The following is a 22,627-nucleotide window of genomic DNA, read 5'->3' as shown; positions in this document are numbered from 1 at the left end:
TTTATAACGCGCGCCTAGGTTTATATTGTCATTATTGATGCTACAGAACGCCCAGCTAAAGTGAGTTCTTGATCCTGTTCGATGGACATACAATCTTCTCGAGTCTATCGGGTTTTAAAGCCTATTGTGAATTTCTTATTCCTGTTTTCTTTAGTCATATCTATCTATTTTTGTTTCCTTTTTTAATAAGGAAAAGGAACAATTTGTCTCTCCTAATCAAAAAAGGAAAACGAATTAAGCCCTCTCTATATATATAACAATATAATAAAGGGAATTGGCCAAATTGGATACAGTACTCTTGAATCTCAACAACAACAACAACAACATGGTATCATCCTCTCTGTTCTCCTCTTCATGGTCTATAAGGAAATCTAGGAAAACAAGAATTTGCCTCGATTCTTTACCGGATGATCTTCTTGTAGAGATTTCGTCATGTATCGCGGCTTCTTCCTTGTCAGAGGTTCGTAATCTCAGATTAGTTTCGAAACCGTTTCGACATATTTGCGATGATGGATATGTTCTCCGACGACTTTCGCTCCAAGAAACCCCTCTGTTCCCATGGCATCGCGACCATGAAACGTTCTCCAATTTTTTCAAAAGATGTCGCAAGAATGGAAACCCCGAAGCTTTGTATCGGAAAGGATTCATCTACTACTTTCTAGATAACCGTGAACAGAAAGGACTCAAATATTTAGCTAAAGCTGCAGAAAAAGGATACAAAGAGGCTAAATATGTCTATGGGCTGATTCTGATCTGTCTTGGAGGCCAAACAAAACAAAAGGGTTTCAAGATCTTTTCTTCTGTTACAAAGCCGTTGTTGTCAACTACGATAGAGGAGCTGCTGGAACTTCGATACAAGATTGAAAAGATTAGAGAGTTCGTTTGGGATCATGCCAACCCGGTGATGGAACGACTCAAAACAGCGTACCTTCGAGAGAAGTGCAAGTGCGCCGGTAAAACCATGATGTTCTTAGTAAGGAACTGTGGTTGGCGTCCATACGATGAAGTCAACGACATGAAGACTTCTTCTGCTTGTCAGTTTTGTCTGTGGCACTACGAAGTTGAACTTTTCTGTCGGAAGATTTAGTGATCGATCAATAATGTATTAAATTACAATTATTAACTAGTAAAGAGTGTTTTTTGTTTTACTTTGTGCTAGAATTATGGAGAGAGTTGTGGATAACTTCTATAAAAGCTTCAATTTTTTCTTGTTCTTTCTTTTTTGGGTTTTATTTTTTTTGTAGAAATTGTTGGGGCATATATATTCCTTCAGTTCTTTGCATTAAAAACATCAACTTTTCAATACAATTACTGATTGACTTCTATTAAACTCGGACAAGTTGATTCAAATTCAGTGCTAGCCAAAGGACACTCGTTTTGGAACGTATGCTTCTTTGGGAATATGTAAAACGTGACTCTGATATGATCTTCCTATTCGCATAGCTCTCGAAAAATGTCTCCGGTTATTGACATGAAAGTGACAAAGGAGAGGTTTTTAAATAAAGAGATGTTCACTAATCAGCACGATGCCAAAGGTTTAATTAAAAGATAATCAACTTGATAAGCTTTGGAAACTTCTTGGCCCGCCAGCCTTTGTGTGCAAACTAATCACGTGCATCGGGATCTAATCCATATTTCCAAGTTATCTTATTTCAATACATTATTCGCGAATTTGGCGTTGATTATTATTATTGATCGGTTGACTAATGTTGACCAATAAAAATATTTAAATAAAATATTTTCTTTATTTTTAATACTAATAAAATAATTAACAAAAATATCTATATTCATTATAACGATATATTGTATATAGATATATTAATGCACTTATAATTATTTTTTTCTATTGAAAAATTTTACTGAAAGTAAAATCAAAATCGTTAAGAATATTTCAATTCTAAAACTTTTATGTTACAATGATTTTTTATTATATTTTACCATAAGTAAATGACTTTTTATTTTCAACAATTCTAATGATTTTGATATGCATTTGGTCTGATGCTAATAATTTTTATTGTAGAGATTTTTTTTTGTATTAAAATAAAGTAAGGAGTTAATGTTTTTTAATTGTTAATGTTAAAACAAGTACATATTTGATTTATTAGAAAATATTTTCTGGTTTATTTTAATTTATAATATCATAAAATTTTAAGAATGATATTTATTTCACTTTTAGTTAAATTTTAAAATTGAAAAAAAAAACTAACTATTATAAGACTGAATGCATTGAACATATATACAATATATCTTTATATTGGGTATAATTATGTTTTGTAATTATTAAACAACATAAATGATTTCCTAAATATTTCAATAAAATAATTTTCTTATTTTGATTATCTTATTTTTCTTAATATTATGTTAATCACTAATTTTAACACATTCTATATTCATTATAACGCTATATTGTATATATATATATATATATATATATTAATGCACTTATAATTATTATTTTCTATTGAAAAATTTGACTGAAAGTAAAATCAAAATCGTTAAGAATTTTTCAATTCTTAAACTTTTATGTTACAATGATTTTATATTTTACCATAAGTATATGACTTTTTATTTTCAACAATTCTAATGATTTTGATATGTGTTGGGTTTGATGCTAATAGTTTTTATTGTAGAGATTGTTTTTGTATTAAATTAAAGTAAGGAGTTAATGTTTTTTAATTGTTAATGTTAAAATAAGTACTTATTTGATTTATTACAAAATATTTTCTGGTTTAGTTTAATTTTTAATATCATAAAATTTTAAGAATGATATTTATTTCACTTTTAGTTAAGTTTTAAAATTGAAAGAAAAACTAACCATTTTAAGACTGAATGCATTGAACATATATACAATATATCTTTATATTGGGTATAATTATGTTTTGTAATTATTAAACAACATAAATGATTTCCTAAATATTTCAAAAAAATAAATTTCTTACTTATTGATTTTAATAATAAAAATAAATAAATAAAAAATATATTTGAATATTTTTGTTGTTCTTCCTCTTCGCTTAGTTAGTTTGTATGTGAACTCGTTTTTATCAAACCTGATCCATTTTGAGATGATTAGACCGGTTAGTTTGAATGTGAACTCGTTTTTAAATGTCAGAAGGCCCCAGCTAGTTTGATTTGTCTAAGTAAAATGTAATTAAATTGAAATAATAATGATTGACGTAGGAACATGTATCACCAAATAATTAGACTCCCAAAAACTCGTTGCGTCAGAATTATTCCATGATAATATTTAATAAGCTTATCTAACAAGAATGTAATTAAAGTCCATTGTCCACCTTAGACGAGGCAAAGAGCATGCCCTTCACGGGATTATCACATGTCGACCGGTCTTCTTCCGTACATTACATGTTTTTATAAAACTTTTCTGCTGTGATGGTTTATTTTCGAATTATTAATCATACGATTATTTTCTCCAGTTTTGATTATTTTAACCCTTTGAATAATCTGCAGACCCTACACTAAGATGAACAAGCAAAGAGACAAGCAAACTTTGGATACTTGTGTCTGGATCCGAGGGTTCGAAGGTAATGCGATAAGTTTAATGGGCATTTGTCTCCTATTTATCATATCATTGGGCGTTATATATGTCCCCACATAACTTGGTTACAGGTTACAACCCAATTTTTAAAAACTAAATGTTACATCCCTAGTCATTTTTCATCTACATTTTCTATCTATATATTATACTAGAAAGGTAGAATTTTCAAACAAAAATCTAAAATTCTTTTGGCTATTGCTAGTATTATAAGACGTCAATATTATATTGTGAAGATTTGAGTGTTTTTTTTTCCCTTTCTTTTTCCATTTAATAAATTTTGAATTATCTAAAAAATTACATAATAATACTGAGTAATGAGTTGACTTGAGGTCTTTTAGCATTCTCAAATTAGCAACGACAATTCGGTTAGTGACATGAATGTGACAAAGGAACGTACTTAACTTTTTAAATTAAGAGATGTTCACTAATCAGAACTATCCATAGGTTTAGTTAAAGATACTAGGATTTAACCCGCCGTACACCGCTGGACAATATTTTTAATTTTAAAAATTTAAAATTTATATTGTATTTATTTGTTATTTTATTATTGTTTTATTGATTTAAAAAATATAAAATTTTACTGGTATTTGATATTCAAAGTATAGGATTTTTGTGGTGTTTTCAAGGCTTTAACCTCTGTAGTATATGTATAGTCTAGTAATACATTTATCTCCTGGTACACATCTAAAAGTGTTTAAAAAAAAACAATTCCACTTAACTCCCTATATAAGATTAATGCCAACCCGTCTCACCAAAATCAAAATAAATTTTTGCATAAGAAAAAATAATCAAAATAAGTTTTTTTCAAGTTTAATTATGTTAATTGTTTTATCAAATTAGCATACTTATATAGTTTATAATTTTTCCATGTCAATATATATAGTTTATAATAATTAATAGAATTTTAATTTTTTTGGTAATTCCTCAAAAAATAAAAAAATAAACCAAATTATATGGGGGTTTTCAACATATTTAATGTGACATTTTATAATTGGATTTTCGGTTTAGGAAATTTATTAATGTTAATATAATTATGGATATTGTAAACTTTTGTTAAGGAAAATATGTTGTATATCATTTAAATTTGAGAGATTTTAGCATCCATAAAAATAGTTTTGGAGATTTAATGGGTTAAAACTTTAATGGATAGAGTTGTTTTTGGAAAAATCGGAATGTATAGATGTTGTTAAGATTTTATGGCAATAAATGTAACAAATGTTGGTCAATTTTAAAAAGTTTAGTATTTGAGTTTCTCTGCAATGTTATTTATAGAATTATTTTAGGGGTTAATGTTGTAAAAAAAAATTAAATAATTAAAACTTAAAAGACATAAACCAAAATGTATTTCAAAAATGTTAATATAAAATGTTAACATAGATATTATCAACTTTAGAACCTTTGGAAACTAGCTTGTTGGCCCACGCCACCCTAATCACGTGCGTCGTATCTAATCCATATTTCCAAATCATTAATACAGATTATACACAATGTGTGTAATATAATTCACTATATTTACTCTTATTTTTTTGTTAATTAACAGGATATATTGGATATCTATCTTTTTGGTATTTGTTAACAAAATTTGGACATTAACAAAATTCGAACACTTTAAAATAACAATCAGTATCAAAACATTTTATTATATAAAGCTTAATGTTAAAGTTACTCAAAGTTACTCATTAACAAGATTGTATCGATAACATGTTGACATGCATCTAAATTTACTAAAACATTAAAAAGAACTAAACATTAAAAAGTAATATTTCTAAACTTATTGTAAAAAGGAAATCTACTAACTGTCAATATTTGTTTATTCTTTCTTTTTATTATTTTAATTTAAATATGTTTAAGTATTTTTAGATTAACTATCTTTCAATTTCTCAAATTTTATTGGATTGGTCATAAACTCATTGCAATTTTGTAGATATTTTTTTCTTTTTATCCACAATATTTTTTGAGTAAACAATTTAAAGAAATATTTTGGGGATTATACAAACTGTCACAAACAAATTAAAGTGGTGAAAAGAATCCGCGTCAAATTGAAAGTAAATAAACAAAAATTAGTTTAATTTGTTCACAAAGTCATTTTATAGGTGGTGATAAAGAGCAAACTTTACAATAAAATATTTTTGGATGTAAGAACATCAGGGATCGATTCCAGCTCCCTACGAATGTAGAGATTAGGCTAATGGGCTGGTCTGTTGTGGCCCAATGGTTGACAAAAAAAAACTTGTAAATATGAAAATATAAAAATATAAATTAGTGTATTAAAGTAAAACCTTATCTATAACTAAGAATATCTATATATTTATTTCTGCAAAATATATTTCATTTACAATAAATATTAATATATTCTTTTAATTAGTAGACATTTTAAAAACTCGCACATCGATTTGGTCCTAATCTAGTATTTACAAAGAGTTGATCTGCGTTGATTAGAGTTGTTGGAGTTGATATGCGGAAAAAGCTTACAGAACAAGAGATTGTGGTGGTTTTATGACTGTGTTTTGTTGTTTTGATTTGAGAGAAATGTTTTTTAACTCAAAAGCAAAAAAAAATCCCTTAAAATCATTCAAAGTAGCATTTTAAAAGAAAGTTGTGATATTTTGAATAACAAGAGATTTAAAGTTGGATTTATAAACAATTAATTGAATAACAAGAGATTTTGAATTATTTTAAAAAAATTTATATAAATCTTAATTGAATAACATAAGATTTCATAAAATTTTTTAAAATTCTCAATTGAATAAGAATACTTTAAAATCCTTTAAATGTTAGGTTCAATACCCCATCTTAATAACCGGCTGATTGTAAATTTATTGTGTTTGGCCGGCAAGTAAGTCTTCTATTTAATGAATCAACAGTTGCTATTTTGAGAACCAGAGTCTTCAGATCTTTGGTTAATTAAGGGTTGGAAGTGTCATTCATGATGGACCCAACACACAATGACATTGACAGCTACCGAAGTTATCAATTTACAAGAGCAAAAGAACATAATGCGCGTGGGGTTGCTTTGATTCCTTTGTAATCTTGTTACTTCTTAGAAATATTGATATGGCATACCCTTAATTAATAGAGAGAGAGCCTTTTTTGTAGATTCCACTTTACATCTCAAATGCTTTTATAAAAAATAAAAATAGAATAATAATATTCAATGCATGATGAGAGAAAGTATGGGATACAGTCTTCTTGTTACTTATTTCTATTTCTTTTCATCTATAATTGGTATTACGTATATATATACATATATCTGCCTACCTACATAGTAGATATGCATGTATGTGATGTGAGTATATATAAGTTAAGTCCTACTCATTTGCACAACATCTCTCTCTGTGCTACTGCTAAGGCATCTCTTTCTCCCTCTCATTCACAGACTCTCTCTCCCCCGAACTCTCTCTCTCATTTTCTATATACCTCTATATATCTCTGTCTCTAGAGTTATTTTAATCATGAAAGAAACCAAGAAGAAGACGCCATGCAGCAAAAAGCTCGGAGGATACTTGAAAGAGCAGAAGGGAAGGCTTTACATCATCAGAAGATGTGTGGTCATGCTCATTTGCTGGCATGACTAACTTGCAACTTATATGCCGTTATATTTTCACGCATATGTATATGTGCACATGCATATAGACAATATCAATGTTGGTAGTACAACAGTTTGATTGAAGAAAGGGATCGGATCTTTGTGGTTGTGGCGATTTGTGATGTGAGCGGAGTTCGCAAGCTGGAGATGTATTTCCTGAGTTGTTACTCGATTATCAGTTAGGATAATAACTTTTGAGTTAGTATGAAAAGTTACAAGTAGAATCTTCTTTAATATTGTTAGTGTATGATATAGCTAGAGTAAGGAGAGACAAGTTATAATCAAAGTTTGTAAATGCTTACAGAGTGTAGTTGTGAGAGGGATTTCCTCGTCTCTAACTCAAGTCTTTCATGTTGTTGTGGCATTTAACAATAATATGTTATAAACATTAATTACAAGTATAAATTATAAAACCAAAAATTAATAATTTGATGTGTAGTTTCATCCTAAAATGATTTAAAACATTTTAAAAAAAGAAATAAAGTGTTTATAGCATGTATCCATGTACACCAGTTCTAAATGATAGTATTCAATAACCATTTTGATATTTAAAATATATACGTTTTTTTTTGGGTGCAAATTTAAAATTTATACGTAAAATTACCAAATTTTGAATAGAATTTAATTTGGCATTTACGAATATGAAAGAAATCCCATATCAATCAGATCAAACTTTTTCATATCTTGCTCCTATTTTTGAACCTTCATGCACATGTGTTTGTTTGGACCCAGTGACTTAAATTCGATGGCAAAATGATTAAAGGACACTGTTTTCATTTGTGTATTCATAGTTTTCCCCCTACGTAAAAATGACCATAGATCATTGACAGAATTAGAAAAAGGCATTTCATGAAAATAACAAGTCTTGATTTGTATAAGAAGTAAAAAAGAGAAATGAGTCACTGGTCATTACTGTTTTGCATTGTGTCTTATTACCGAGTTTGGGTGATATGTAATGAAATAATGCATTACTATCATATTCAGAAGAACTGACAAGATATTCAAGCCTTACCAATGAGAACGTGCCAAAGGATACTCTTAGTGATGACAGCTTTTATGTCTGCCCACGGGCAAAGGCCAATGTCCTGAGGCTGAGACCCACATACCATCAGATCGGATCGCCACATCATCTCTTGTTTTGTGTTTTCGATAGGACCCATCACCTTGCGATAAATTAGACATTTTAGTCACCCTTGGTCATTACTCATTAGTCTTGGACACAAAAGGACGATTAGAATCGATATATTTCGATCAGGCCGGTGGTTTAACTTTTAGTACAACTAGATTCTGTTCTTGTAATTATATACAATTAGATATTCTTTTAGTTATAATTCTAGGCTGTTGAAAGCAAAAAAAGTTTTATAAAGAAACTTCTACACAACACTTCTCAAAGTTTGATTTCCAATTTTTACTTTCTTTCTTCTCTCTGTTTTTGTTTTCTTATGAAATGGATCTTACTTTGTAATGATATTCCGGTTGTGTTGTGTGTGCACATATTCATACACAAAATTTTCTAAAAAAAAAATAATCAATAAAAAGAGAATATTCGGACTCAAAAGATAGACTCAGTACAAAATTATTTTAAAGGTAAACTTGATCTTGAGTTTAGCTTTTTTTTTTTGTTTTTCCAACAACACATACGTTTGTCATTCATGTTTCCAAAAGGGTTGGAACCCATTTTACAACCATTGGTGCCTCCTACTCCTATAGTGAGATACACCTAATCATAGAGAAGAAAATACATGCATCAAAGGAGCTAATTAGCTTACTTATTTGTTCTTGATCCAATTACCATTTGTTTTTCTATAAGGTTATATAATTTGAAGGGTTTGATTACTATCGTTGGGTATATGATATTGGCGCCGTTTGTTTTGATAGATGCTATTGTTCATGCACATTAAGTTTTGTTGTTGCTGCACATATACATTAAGATGAATTTACTTCTTCAAGAAAGACTTGTGCTGCAAGTGTATACGAATGACATACTAGTTTTGAAGGACAGATTTGGAATCAACTTTTGTAATGAATATATTTTACATAAAATGTATTTTTGAATGCATATAAATTATGTATTGTCATTGTAAGTAGAAAGCAAAATTGAACAAAAATTACAATCTGTAATGATGATAATACTAGTTTATCTTCTTAAACTGATTAAAAACTATAACATATTCCTTATTCCCAAATAGAGCCAGATGCTGAAAATGAAAACGATATCTCACACAACCTTTTTATGAAGCAGCGATATCTCCATACTCGTTTGAGTTGCAAATGTAAAAACGTTATACTCCATTTTAGTGAAAGACAACAATACTATTAATAAATTGTATATGTCCACGGGATTAACTCGTCCTATATTTCTTTCGGCAACTATAGTGTATATTCTTATCGGACTGATACTACCTACTATTTCGTCGTCGCTTTAGCATTTTGTATATATATGATCAAGTACTAAAGGGTAGGTAGATACCAATAATATATAGGGAAAATCACGTTTTAAACCTTCAAAGTATCAGATACCACTTTAAACCTCGAGAGAATTTTGTTAATACTATAAACCTTTAAAATGATTCTACTAATATTTTAACCCTTTAAACTGATTTTACTAACACTTTAAACCTTAAAACTAATTTTCATTTTTGTACCGCCATAAAAAATAACGGAATAATAATATCCGTCAACGCGAAATAGTTAAACTATGTTGGTTTAATTTAATTTTTAATTATATTTAGTTTTATGAATAAAAAAAAAGATAAAAAACAAATTGTGTTCATCTTCATTGTAAACATAACTTTTACGATGTTATTTTCACATTATTAATTTTTTTAATAAATATATCTCCACTGGATTCTGATTCAAATCGATTGACTTCTCACAGGAAACCAGTGAATCTTTTAAATCTATTGTCGTCTTCAATTTTACATTTGTCAAATGTTTTAACCTTATCTCTGATTCTTCATTTTTTTGCTTTGATATATTTTTATATTTTATCAATTGTTATAAATAATTAAATTAAATTAAAAAATTTAAATAAGTATTTAAATAAAACCAGCATAGTTTAACTATTTCACGTTGACGGATATTACTATTCCATAATCTTTCGTGGCGGTACAAACAGGAAAGTTAATTTTAAGGTTTAAAGTGTTAGTGAAATCATTTTAAAGGTTTATAGTGTTAGTGAAAATATCTCAAGGTTTAAAGTGCTACTCAATGACACGTTAAAAGTTTAAAATGTGATTTTCCCATAATATATATTTTAATTTCTACTATATCAATGGGCCTCCCAAATAAAAACTAGACAAAAGCCTTAAACTATTACACATCATTAACATATACAAAAATGAGAAAACTAAAATCTAATCGTCATCGTTAAAATCTAAGCAGTAATCCCAACGAATGCTAGACCCATGGCTTTGTGGCAGAGACGTTGGATTGGAACCCTCGTCAAAAGCATTTGGTTTTCAAGTTCACTCACTTTCCGACGTTTCACCAGACCCGTTACAAATATCCCATAATGCTTAATTAGAACTATGACAATCCGGCTCCCGAATGTCATATCTCATGTCGAGCAACCTACACTACAAGAAAACCTGCGTTTTGTGACACCGGTAATCGTCACAAATGGGTCGCAAAACACCTGTTTACGACGTTTTGAGCGATGACCTCTAGTAGTCACAAATTTCTCGACGCAAAATGACAAGCGTCGCGAAAGTGTCGCAATTTTGCAACGATTTGGTGACTACTAAATTTGGTCATTTATAAGCGACTCCTTTAAGACTATAACTTTTAGTCGTAAATTAAAGACCAAAACGTGACTGAATTTGGAAACGCGTATATACGACTACGTTAGGACGAGTTGTGCGTCGGGGAATCATGACGAAAATGTGGTCGCAAATAAGTGATAAAGATCGTCTCAATTTAATCGCAAGATAGTGGTAAATTTGACGACGTATTTGTGACGCTTTTGTGATTCATGTGTATTTGAGACGAATTAGAGACTCCTGGTTTGGAGAGAAATGAGCGTGTCATTAGTCGCAAAACAGTGAGAAAAGAGTGTGAAAATTTTGCGACTAATGTGTGAGAGACATTGGGTGGTCAGAAATTTGTAACGTATTGGCAACGATTTTGTTAGCTTGTGTAATTGTTTTGGTCTGAAATTAGTCACAATTTTGAGACTTATTTGTAACCAGGTAGTCACTACTATTATTGTTTTACCAATTTAGAAAGCTGAAATCAAACGCTAAAAATCCTGACAATTGAAATTTGAAACCTAAAACACCATATTGACCAAAAAACAAAATCCATAACCAAAACATTAACAACATTCATGTTCCAAACAACATTCATGTCTCAGAAGAGATAATTCAATTTCCAACAAAAGAGATAATTCCAAAAGAGAACACAAACATAAACAACAAGTTTAGAAGAGTAGAAGAAGATTAATTCTGAGAGGTAGAGCGAATGACTGAACTGTTTTCATTGACGGTTTGTTCATTGGCAGGTATGGAGGCTGGTGTAGTGCCTTCTCCGGTGGCTGGTGTAGTGCCTTCTCCGGTTGCTGGTGCAGTGTCTGCGGCAGTTACAGGTGTAATTGCTGGTGGTGGTTGGTGAGCATCCATATAGTCAGCTGATTCTGGATCTTTTTTCTTCATGAATGAGAAAAGGTGCTCCAAGGTTGAGAGTCGAGAAAGGGCTTGTTGGTGTTCTTCATTTTGTTTCATGAGCTTACGACGAGCATCTTCAAGTTTCTGATGCAACTCCAACATAGATGAGGAAGAAAGCTTTCACAACTCTCTTTTCTTTTCCCTTTGGCCATGGTTTCAGCAAGTCGTCCAAGCCCAAAAGGATTTCCTTTGTCATCTGTTTGAGTACACTGAAAACATGAACAGAAAATGCTTAAAAAGCCAAAAAATCTGAAAGTAGCATCAAGCTCTAGGTGTAAAATAATGACAACCAGTCACAGGTCATAGGCAGAGACAATGTTCAGAAGAGTTAGACATAAATTACCTTTAGAAAGATCTCATTATGTTGATCAATAGAGAGATTCCGATGAGTTGAGGTTTCAGATGAGTTCTCAGAATTTGCTGGCCCATCCCCATCCATTTGAGTCATGATTTCTCCCAAGTTTTTCTAGTATGCTTCAACTACTTGTTTTGCTTTTTGATCGACAAATGTTCCATCAGGCCTTGTATGTGTTCTCAGGAATACTTCTCCAAGAGAAACTGGCCAACCCAATTCCTCCTCCTACAAAAATAGCAAAGGTTAAAGAAAGAAATCATATAAAGTAAATGTTAGGTTGGTGATTTGAATCAGCAAAACTAATAGGAAAGTATGTTACCAATTCTTGCTGAACTTGCAAGTAAGACTTCTGGCCCGATAAGTGTTTGTGAACACCAAGACCGCCACGATCAGAGTTACGAGAGAGCGATGCATTTTCACTCTTCTCCACTGCATCAGGGGTGACCCAATGCCTCCACATGTGTTTCCAAAGCTTTTTGGTAATCCAAATAGGTTTGACGCCTCCCGTTTTAGCTTGACTGACAATTCCTTTCATGCGTTTCTTGGCGATCTTTAAGAATCCTTGCTTGACAAGATCAGTAATAGCTCCATCCCAAGTATACTTTTTCTACAAACAAAAAATTGAAAATTGTTAATACACTAGTAATCTGATTGGACAGCAAACAATGGTAAGAGATACAATACTTACCGCAAATTTCCTGAAATATCTCTCTTGAATATGGAGAGGAGTAACACTCCAGCTATAGTAAGGACCATCAAACTTCCTTCTGAATATTGTGGAAATCACTCTAGACAATTTACCCTTGTCCCTGGTAAACCTGTAAGAAAGGAAATATAAAGTAGATAAACAAAATTACAGAAACAGTTTTGTTCCCAAACAAAACTAAGTACAAATTTATCTTTAACCTGCTACTTGGACGATCATGAAACACAACACATTATACAAGCTGAAGCTAGAATCAGAGAAATCTAAATCAAATGAAATCTAAATCTAAATCAAAAACCGAAAAACTTACAAAATCCAAGCTAGAATCAGAATCACAAATCGACATTAGAGAGAATGGAAAGCTAACTCTAACCAGTCAAAGAATCAAAAGCTAACTCTATCCAAATGCAAACTTCAACACAAATATCATAAAGTCAAACACAAATTCAAAAGCTCAAACAGAAATTACTCAAACGAGAAGCCAAGATTCCTTACCAGATGGTCTCAACGCCTTCAATAAGGTCCTTACTCAAGACTGGTAGATGATTTCGCCCAGGAAGCTGCAACAAACCGTCAATCAAAGCTTCATAGTCTAGCGGCATCGGTGGTTCTCGAGCTTCTGGTGGACATTCCCATTCGCCATCACTAGAATCTTCATCACTCTCAGGTTGTTCCTCTTCCATATACTCATCCTCATCGAACAGTGGCTGACAAGGTGGAGGTGCTTGGTCGTGTTGCGGAAGATTTGCTTCATTCCATGGTCGTTGTCTCGGGGGAAATTGTGGAGGATTAGTATCTGACAGTTCTCTCTGGGTCTGTTGTGGAGGAGAAAGAGATGGCAGGTTTGTCGGAAAAGCTTGTGGAGCAGAAGTAGACGCTTGAAGATGCACCGGCGGAAAAACGGTCTGACGCGGTGGATGAGATGACGGAGACGGAGAACCGGAAGGTGTGGCGTTTGAAGAGAGGGTAGACGACTAAGAAGATGACTTTCTACCTACGTATACTTTTCCACCGCCTTGTGTGAGAGGACGTTTCGAATAGCTTGAACCGCCGCGTGTGGGAGCACTTGAAACGCTGACTTGAACCGCCGCGTGTGGGGCAACTTGCCTGAAATCTGGGCCGATTTGCCTGAAATTCTTGGCGCCTTGTTAGTTCGGGGAGCAACAGACTTCCCTCCTCGTCCTTTGGTCGATTTACCAGCCATTAGGAGCAATCAAAGAGAATACAGAGAGATTGGGTTTAGAGTATGAGAGAAATCGATCGAAATAGAGAGATTTGGTTAGAGATTGAAGAGAGAGTTTCGGGTTGAGAGCAAGAGAGCAAAACCATAGATCTAAAACGTTATGTCGATATTTACTAAGTGTCGAATGGGTTTTGTTTTAACTTTAGAAATCTTACGTAGTCACAAAAGGATCTCAAAAATATTAATTATAATCAAATATTAGGAGGGAGGTTTTGCCGCTAAAAGAAAACCCGAAATTTTAATCTGAAAATCATCCGTCGCAATTATGTCGCAATACAGTCGCAAAGAAGTTTGAAATGGTCGCTAATAAGTCGCAAAGTGTAGCAAAGAGAGACGAATTTGTGACTAACATCTAAGAGTCACAAAATGTTTGTAACGAATTTCTTAACTTATGATCGAAATAACACCTATCTATTGTGATGTAAGGATGATATTAGAATAATTAAAAGTCTAGCAAGTTAAATTAGTAAAAACACATGCAATGCTTGTAAGTTATGAAATTGCAAACTCATTACTTAACATTACATATGTTACATGTTATGGTTTGATTAATTATAAAAAAATACAAAACCATAAGTTGACTATAGCATTGCTTATTTTTCCAAGTCTAATGTTGTTGGAGTCATTATAAGACTTATAATATTGACAATTGTCAAAAGATGAATAGATAAATGTCCAAGTAAAATACGAGCGTCGCAAAAGCGTTACAAAGTCGTCCCGAACTCAGGTGTTAGTCGCAAAGTGGTGCCGAACTCAGGCGGTGGTTGCAAAGTCGTCGTCTTTTTGTAGCTGATTTACGACCACTTTATAACTGCTTCAAGAAACAGACTCAAAAACGCTACCTTATTGTGACCAATCTAAAGAGTCACGAAATTTCTAATGAATTTTAAAGCTTTTGATTGATCTACAGTCCATCTAATCTGTTAGAATCAATGAAATTACAACAATAGAGCAAGATTAATCCTTTACATGACAATAATCATGAAATGCATTTAAGTTATGATCATTACAAAGCATTACTAAACATTATCTAATATATTAAGCAATGTTTAAGATTTTTAAGAAATTCTTACAAATGTTTAGAATTCTATAATATTTGTATGCCACTGATTATATTTTGCAAGTATAATGTTGTTGGAGTCATTATAAGACTTATAATATTGACAATTGTAAAAATATGAATAGATAAATGTCCAAGTAAAATACGAGCGTCGCAAAAGCGTTACAAAGTCGTCCCGAACTCAGGTGTTAGTCGTAAAATGGTCCCGAACTTAGGCGGTGGTCGCAAAGTCGTCGTCGTTTTGTAGCTAATTTACGACCGCTTTGTAACTGCGTCAAGAAACAGTCAAAAAAATGATACCTTATTGTGACTATTCTAAAGAGTCACGAAATTTCTAATGAATTTTAAAGCTTTTGATCGATCTACAGTCCATCTAAACTGTTAGAATCAATGAAATTACAAAAATAGAGCAAGATTAATCCTTTACATGACTATAATCATGAAATGCATTTAAGTTATGATCATTACAATGCATTAGTAAACATTACCCAATATATTAAGCAATGTTTAAGATTTTTAAGAAATTCTTATAAATGTTTAGAATTCTATAATATTTGTATGCCATTGATTATATTTTCCATGTCTAAGGTTGTTGTAATATTAGAAGACATCTAATATTGACAATGGTATAAATTTGAATAGAGAAATGTCCAAGAAAAATATGAGCGTCGTAAAGTCGTTACAAAGTTGTCCCGAACTCAGGTGTTAGTCGCAAATAAGTCACAAATAGGTGACGCGTTAACGACTAATTTGCGACGCCTGTTGTGTTGTCACAATTAAAACATATATATGAAAAGGTTCTTACCCTGGTTCGAAACTTGGTCTTTTATATATATAAATGAGGGTTGATTACCATTGAGCCATTGTAACAATTCGAGTATTGTTAACATTAACCAATATATATCTACTATATATAGCTTATATTGTTTTTAAAAATTGCATACATTAATTAGTTATGTTTCACCATTTGAACATGATATTACAATCTAATAAATATCATACATTAGTTTTGTTTCACAAACACACATTAAATGTTAAGAAAATTCTTAATTCTCATCATCCTCATTGACATCATCATCATCATCATCATCTTCTTCTTCATATGTTGAAGCATTACATTGGAATTCGTCTTCTGCTTCTGCGTCTTCGATTTCAAAATCGTTGAATTCATCGGGAAGATGGTCGACAACCAAACTGTCAACGACGAATTCTTCAATCAAACCCGTCAATCCATCATCAGTTGTTTGCTGCAATATAACTAACTCATTCGCGTTGATGAATTTTCCTTGAACAACATTCCTAGGATTGACTTTGAGAACTGAGAGCCACACTTTTCGGGGTCGTTTAATGTACGGGTATGGAAGATAACAAACTTAATCAGCTTGAGACCCTGCAAAGTAAAATTAATTCATAAGTGTTTGCTGCATATAAACACCAACGTTTGGTTAACAGAACTTTACCTAAAATAAATGGTTCATGGTTATGATATTTCCCTGATTCGAGCACGTCAACAATGCCTCCATCTCTTATTCGAGTGCCTTTACCAATAGTAGGATCACACCATTTATAGTAGAAGAGGGTGATCTTTAATCCTAAAAAACCTGGATATTGAAGTTCAATGATATTTTCCAAGATTCCATAAAAATCATCCTCTTCTGAATCTTCTGAATAGTTTTGTCTTTTGACACATACACCATAATGCATTGTCTTTTTCGTACGTCCGTGATCTTGGATGTGAAACAGGTAACCTCTTGTAAAATAAACGGGCCACGAGATGACACAATTTTCAGGACCTTCGACTATATCATAAACCCATGGAGGAAAAGACTCATGATCTCTCATTGTATTAACCTATATTACATAATCCACCATATTAACATCATATTTAAGACAAATAAAAGAAAATATTAAGTAGGCAATATAGATATTAATGACTTACATATTGTCGAATCCAGGAAGCAAAATCTTCATCTCTTTTTGATGTGACTTCTTCATCAGACAATTCTGGATATTCATATTGAATTTGCGCTTCTAACAATCTAAGTAATACAAATAAGAGAGAAACAAATATCAAGACAATATCGTTGCACAAACTATTTATAAGCATTGACTTAATAATTACCTCTCATGCGGCCGGAAGTAATCACAAATCCGTAGAACATATGCATGTGCGCATTTGTAAACTTTTTCACTTAACCAAATTTCACTACTTACTCCACTAGGACGTCCAGCTTGTGTGAATATATCCGGTACCGGTATAGGATATCTGGGCACTTCACCTGCATCATATTGTTTTGCCCTGAAAGAAGAACAATTTTAGCATTTACATATAAATAATAAGATAATGTAATAAATATACATAAATTGATTTTACCTTCGAATCCTAGCTGTAGAAATGTTTGAAGCAAAGTAGTGTTCTGAGAAGAAAGATATCTCATCATTTAGGTATGATTGAACTATTGAACCTGCTGGATATCTTTTGTTCTTCGTCTACACAATTAACTAAATCTGCTACATATTCGTCAGGGAATCTAACATCGTTTTTCACCCATTCTAGTAAACATTGTTTCGCTTTGGCCGTCAATCTCCAAATAGGAAATGGAGCTTTTCCTCGATCATCCATATGCAATTTGGGCCGATCACAAAATCGTGCAATATCTACTCTTGACCTCACATTGTCTTTTGATCTGTCTTTAACATTCATAGCAGTATACATGATGTTATTATGGACATTCTTCTCGATATGCATCATGTCAAGATTGTGTCGTAGCGTCAAATCCGGCCAATATGATAACTCCCAAAGGATACTTTCTTTATGCCAATTATGCCATGTAGCATAGCCGTCGACCTTGACTTCATGACCATTTCCACCAACTTCAGAAGTTTTAGGAGGTCGCACATGCCGTATACGCTCATATAGAACTTGCTCACCAGTCAAAGATTGAGGTGGATTGTCGTTTAAAGCATGCTTACCTTTCAGAAAATCTTTTTTATTTTTTCGTAGTGAATGCCCTGCAAGAAGAAATCTTCTATGGCAGTCAAACCAAAATGTCTTTCTACCAGCCGGTAACTGAAACGCCTTTGTATCATCCATGCAAATCGGACACGATATTCTTCCATGTGTAGTCCATCCCGACAACATACCATATGCAGGAAAAACATTGATTGTCCATAAAAGAGCAGCTCTAAGGTTGAAATTCTGATCTAATGAAATGTCATACGCTTCCACTCCATTACTCCACAATTCCTTTAACTCCTCGATTAGTGGTTGGAGAAAAACATCAATACCTGCTCGCGGATGATTTGGTCCAGAATTTAGTATCGTAAGAAACAGATACTCACTTCCCATGCACATGTCTGGAGGCAAGTTGTATGGTGTGATGATCACGGGCCACATCGAATGATTTTTCGACATCCCAAAAGGATTAAATCCGTCTGTACATAATCCAAGATAAATGTTTCTCTTTTCTTCTGCAAATGAAGGATGAAGCTTTTGGAAATTCTTCCACTCTGCTGCATCAGATGGATGACACATTACTCCATCTTGTGACTCATGCTCAGCTTGCCATCTCATCGCTGCTGCAGTTTTCTGTGATTGATACATCCTCTTCAATCTGTCACCAATAGGTAAATACCACATACGGCTGAATGGTATTCTAGTTCGTCCATCACTAGTCTTGTATCTCAGTTTTGCGCAGAACTTATAATGCTCCAAATTCTCGTCTGCTTTCCAATACAACATACAATTGTCTATACATACATCATATGTATAGTACGACAATCCTAACTTCCGAAACAAAGAATTTGTGTTGTAATATGAACCAGTTGCTTGGTTACCCTTTGGTAAATACTCCCTGAACAACTAAGCCCATCCATCCACGCAACTTTCGGACATGTTATGGTCTACTTTCAAATTAATGAATCGAGCAGCCAATGATAATTTCGATTGACCTTCACGACAACCTTCATAAATAGGAATATTCGCAGCATCTAACATGTCATAAAACTTTTTTGCCTCATGAGTCGGTTCTTCCTGAACATAATATCCACTTCCATCAGTTGCATTAAATGTCGTCGAACCCTGAAATGCATCATTCGCCATCCCAGCATATACATTCCCTATATCATGCTCTACTAATTGACTACCGCTAGCATAATCTGCAGTATCATAATGACTATTTGTTCCTGCCCCAGTAACATCATAATCTTCACCATGTTCAGACCAAACATAATAATGTGGCATAAATCATCTACCATGCAGATGCGTCGAAACAATATCTGCTTTCAAAGACTTCTCGTTCTCACAAATTATGCAAGGGAACGGGATTTTACCTTTACCTCTTTTGGCCATTGGCAGCTGAGAACAAGCAAATTCGATAAACTCATCAACACCCGCCGAATATTCTCTCTAGATATTGTTTATCCTTGGATCAATCCGGTTGTACATCCACTCTCTTGATCTAGAATTCCACATTTTTTTTTTTTGTCTTTTTTTTTTCGTTCTCTCTATTTTTTTTTTCTTACGCAAACCAAAGTAGCAAAGAGTGAGGGGAGCTTGGTATATAGGCAAATATTTGTGATGCTTTTGTGACTAAATTTATGGGATCGCACCACGAAGTAGTTGAGTTAGGCTAACACAAGGTTGTAAAAATCGGTCACGGGGTTGTAAAAATTGGCCACGGCGGCTGAATAGGCGCCGTGGAGGCACTAGAAAGTGGTTGGCGGCGACGATTTTGGTCTACGCGGTGATGCTCATAAGTCCAAAAAAAGAACTCTCTAAAACTTCATTTTTTGGTTACAAATCGATATATTAACCATAGATTTTTTCCATTTTGATGAAAACACATAAGAAAATGCCCAACAAAACAGAAAAACACCAAAATTTCAGATTGAAACTCGCAGCAAGCACAGGCGGCGCTTAGGGTTTGTAGAGAAGAAGATGAATCGTGTGTAAATTACGTTTTTACCCATTTATCAGTTTTTTGCGTCTCAAAGTGGTCACAAACTATGACGGGTGAATATTTGTGACGATTTTGCGACTACATTTTGGGCGTCTCAAACATTAGGTGAGTTAGATACTAATGTTTCCAACGTTTTCTAAATTTATTTTGCGATTGATTTGTGACGGAACAACAAAACTTTAAGAGAGTTACAAATAAGTCTTATTTTGTGACGATTTAGTGACGGCTTTTTGCAACCCCGTTCTTTCCGTCCCAAATTAGTCGCAAACTACGACCTTTTTGGGACCAGTCTTAAAAGCGTAGCAAAAGGATCCGCAATTTGCGACTATTCGCCGACTTCCCAGCATCGTCGTTAATTTGCGACTCATTTGTCTTGGTATTGGTGCTGGTCGTTAATTGGTCACAAATACGTTACAAAGTAGTCGCTAATATTTGCGACTACAATTTTGGTCACAACCAATTGTCACATATCACAGGTTTTCTTGTAGTGCTACCACAATTAGATAAACAGTTTATATATTGAATTACTATCAGAAAAAATCTATAATAGTACAAAAATATTGAATATTGAATTAGTCAAGGATAATTAAAGTTTCTAATAACTATATAATAAATACCTATACTATTTATACTTTTTTAGATCTAGTAAATGTTGGTGCGGGATTCAGCATCATCAATATACCGACCTAGACCGAAGGTAAACCGATTAATTTCAAAGATCAATTAAATCAGAGGATCCCCTTGGTAATTCAAGCTTTGATCCAATTTTTTCTACAAAACAATATTAAGTGAATTTGTTTTTCTTAATAAACAAATTGATTGTGTGAAACCAGTTTATACAATATAAAGAATGTATCGATTCTACTAAATCCAGTAATTCGAATCATACATTGAGAATTATCAATTTTTAGGATCTATTAGGAAAGCATGGACTTCAAAATGTGATCTTAAACGGTATGTTTTCGTCATTGTATGGAAAATTAGTAATATATGTTTTAAGGTCAGGAGATTCGAGTAATCAAAGTTAAATAGTCATATCCCATACATATGTTATTCATCATGGACATTTAAAAATTCGAGACAGATCTAAAATGGGTGTGGCTCTTCCACATAATGTCCATCATTGTGGAATCAGATCACAAAATATTCGTTAATGGGTCATTAAAAGTACTGACAAAATTACTCCTCAAATCGTTTTAGCAGCCCATCATTATATCCAAACAGCCCATCTTCGACTGTTTCATTTCTCCCCTTTCCCTTTTAAACCATTTTCTAAATTGATTACAGAAACATATAATAATTTTACAGAAAATATTTTAAAACATTTAGAAGATAGAAACTCAAGATAGTATAAGAAAATTTTATATTTTATTACTGTATATATATACTGTAGTTACTTATTGTGCAGTTTACTAGACAAATATATGCTTATACACGAGAGTTTGTATCGCAGTGTTGTTTTTATTACATTATTTTCAAAAGTAATAATAAGTAACTAATATATCAGGTTATAAAATACAAACATAAGAATAAAATGAAACATGCATTGTCTTTGTTTATGTTTTACTTTGTTTTTGCTTTTTTTTTTTTTTTTTTTGGGTCAAATTAAATGTTACTTAGATGAAAATTTGTGTACAGGCAATGAGATGTTATCTTCATATTAACCTATATATGCAATCCCACTCGTTTGGATATTTGTAACATTGAATATTTGTAACAGAAGCAAACGCCAAACATTTGCAGTCCCTCAAGCAACGCTCTTGGCAATCCTTGAGTCTCATTCATTTAATGGCAACAGGCTGTACTAGTTTCAGCTAACTTGATCAAGGTCTGTTTTAAGAAAATTCATCACTGCCACAACTCAGATTGGTGTTCTTCACACACCCCGCCCAACCATCTTTCATATGTCACCTTTTCAAATCTCGACTCGAAACCTCTGACGCAATTGTAGATTGGCGAAGTGAGTGGATCACAATATCCGTACCTCCCACATTCATTGTACTCAGCACATTTCTCCTTTGGCATGTACCATAACATGTGCAAATCATGAGCCGTTTGATTCCACTCGAACTGTTGCAACAATCCCTTGTAGCTCAAATTCAATTTTGAGGAGATAGTGATGTTTCTGTTAGAGTATCACACTATCTTCAATTTACTCTCGTTACGTATCCGCTACACCAATTCCATTTCACACAAATTCAAGATAGACTGGTGTAAGTTCAGAGAAGTCTCAAGATTTTTTTTCAAATAAAGAAATAAAGCACCGCTTGAAGGATCATCGGGCTCTATCCATAATCTCAAACACTTTTTTCTTCCTAATTTCATCCTCGTAATAATAAGGTATATGTTTGTTATACATATTATATTTATTTAATTGACGAGTTCATAAACGACATTAAGATGTAATTAAAGGAAGTCATCTTTTACATCTTTGTTATCAATATTACATTTACTTAATTGATGACCATCAAATTCTATGAAATATAACACCAATATTTT

The 22,627-nt window shown here is 32.6% G+C and overlaps 1 protein-coding gene and 2 pseudogenes across 1 annotated transcript; 2 read left to right on the top strand and 1 right to left on the bottom strand.

Annotated features, from left to right (window-relative positions):
* The first annotated feature begins 303 nt into the window (after window positions 1-303).
* Window positions 304-1,160, top strand: LOC104750520 (putative F-box protein At1g67623 pseudogene; annotated as a pseudogene).
* Window positions 1,161-6,393: 5,233 nt separating this feature from the next.
* LOC109129503 (small polypeptide DEVIL 3) lies at window positions 6,394-7,559 on the top strand. Its single transcript, XM_087490423.1, has one exon. The coding sequence runs from the start codon at window positions 7,006-7,008 to the stop codon at window positions 7,126-7,128; it is 123 nt and encodes a 40-aa protein (XP_087346549.1). The 5' UTR covers window positions 6,394-7,005; the 3' UTR covers window positions 7,129-7,559.
* Window positions 7,560-16,213: 8,654 nt separating this feature from the next.
* Window positions 16,214-18,686, bottom strand: LOC104753654 (uncharacterized; annotated as a pseudogene).
* Window positions 18,687-22,627: the final 3,941 nt, after the last annotated feature.

This window comes from Camelina sativa, chromosome 16 (genome assembly GCF_030686135.1).
Source record: "Camelina sativa cultivar CO46 ecotype springtype chromosome 16, ASM3068613v1".
In the NCBI taxonomy this organism is placed as follows: Eukaryota; Viridiplantae; Streptophyta; class Magnoliopsida; order Brassicales; family Brassicaceae; genus Camelina; species Camelina sativa.
This window is presented reverse-complemented; position numbering and strand designations above follow the sequence as displayed.

What these genes read in the sequence shown, in the direction of transcription:
- LOC109129503 (XM_087490423.1), top strand. Translation starts at nt 7,006, where the DNA reads ATGAAAGAAACCAAGAAGAAGACGCCATGCAGCAAAAAGCTCGGAGGA.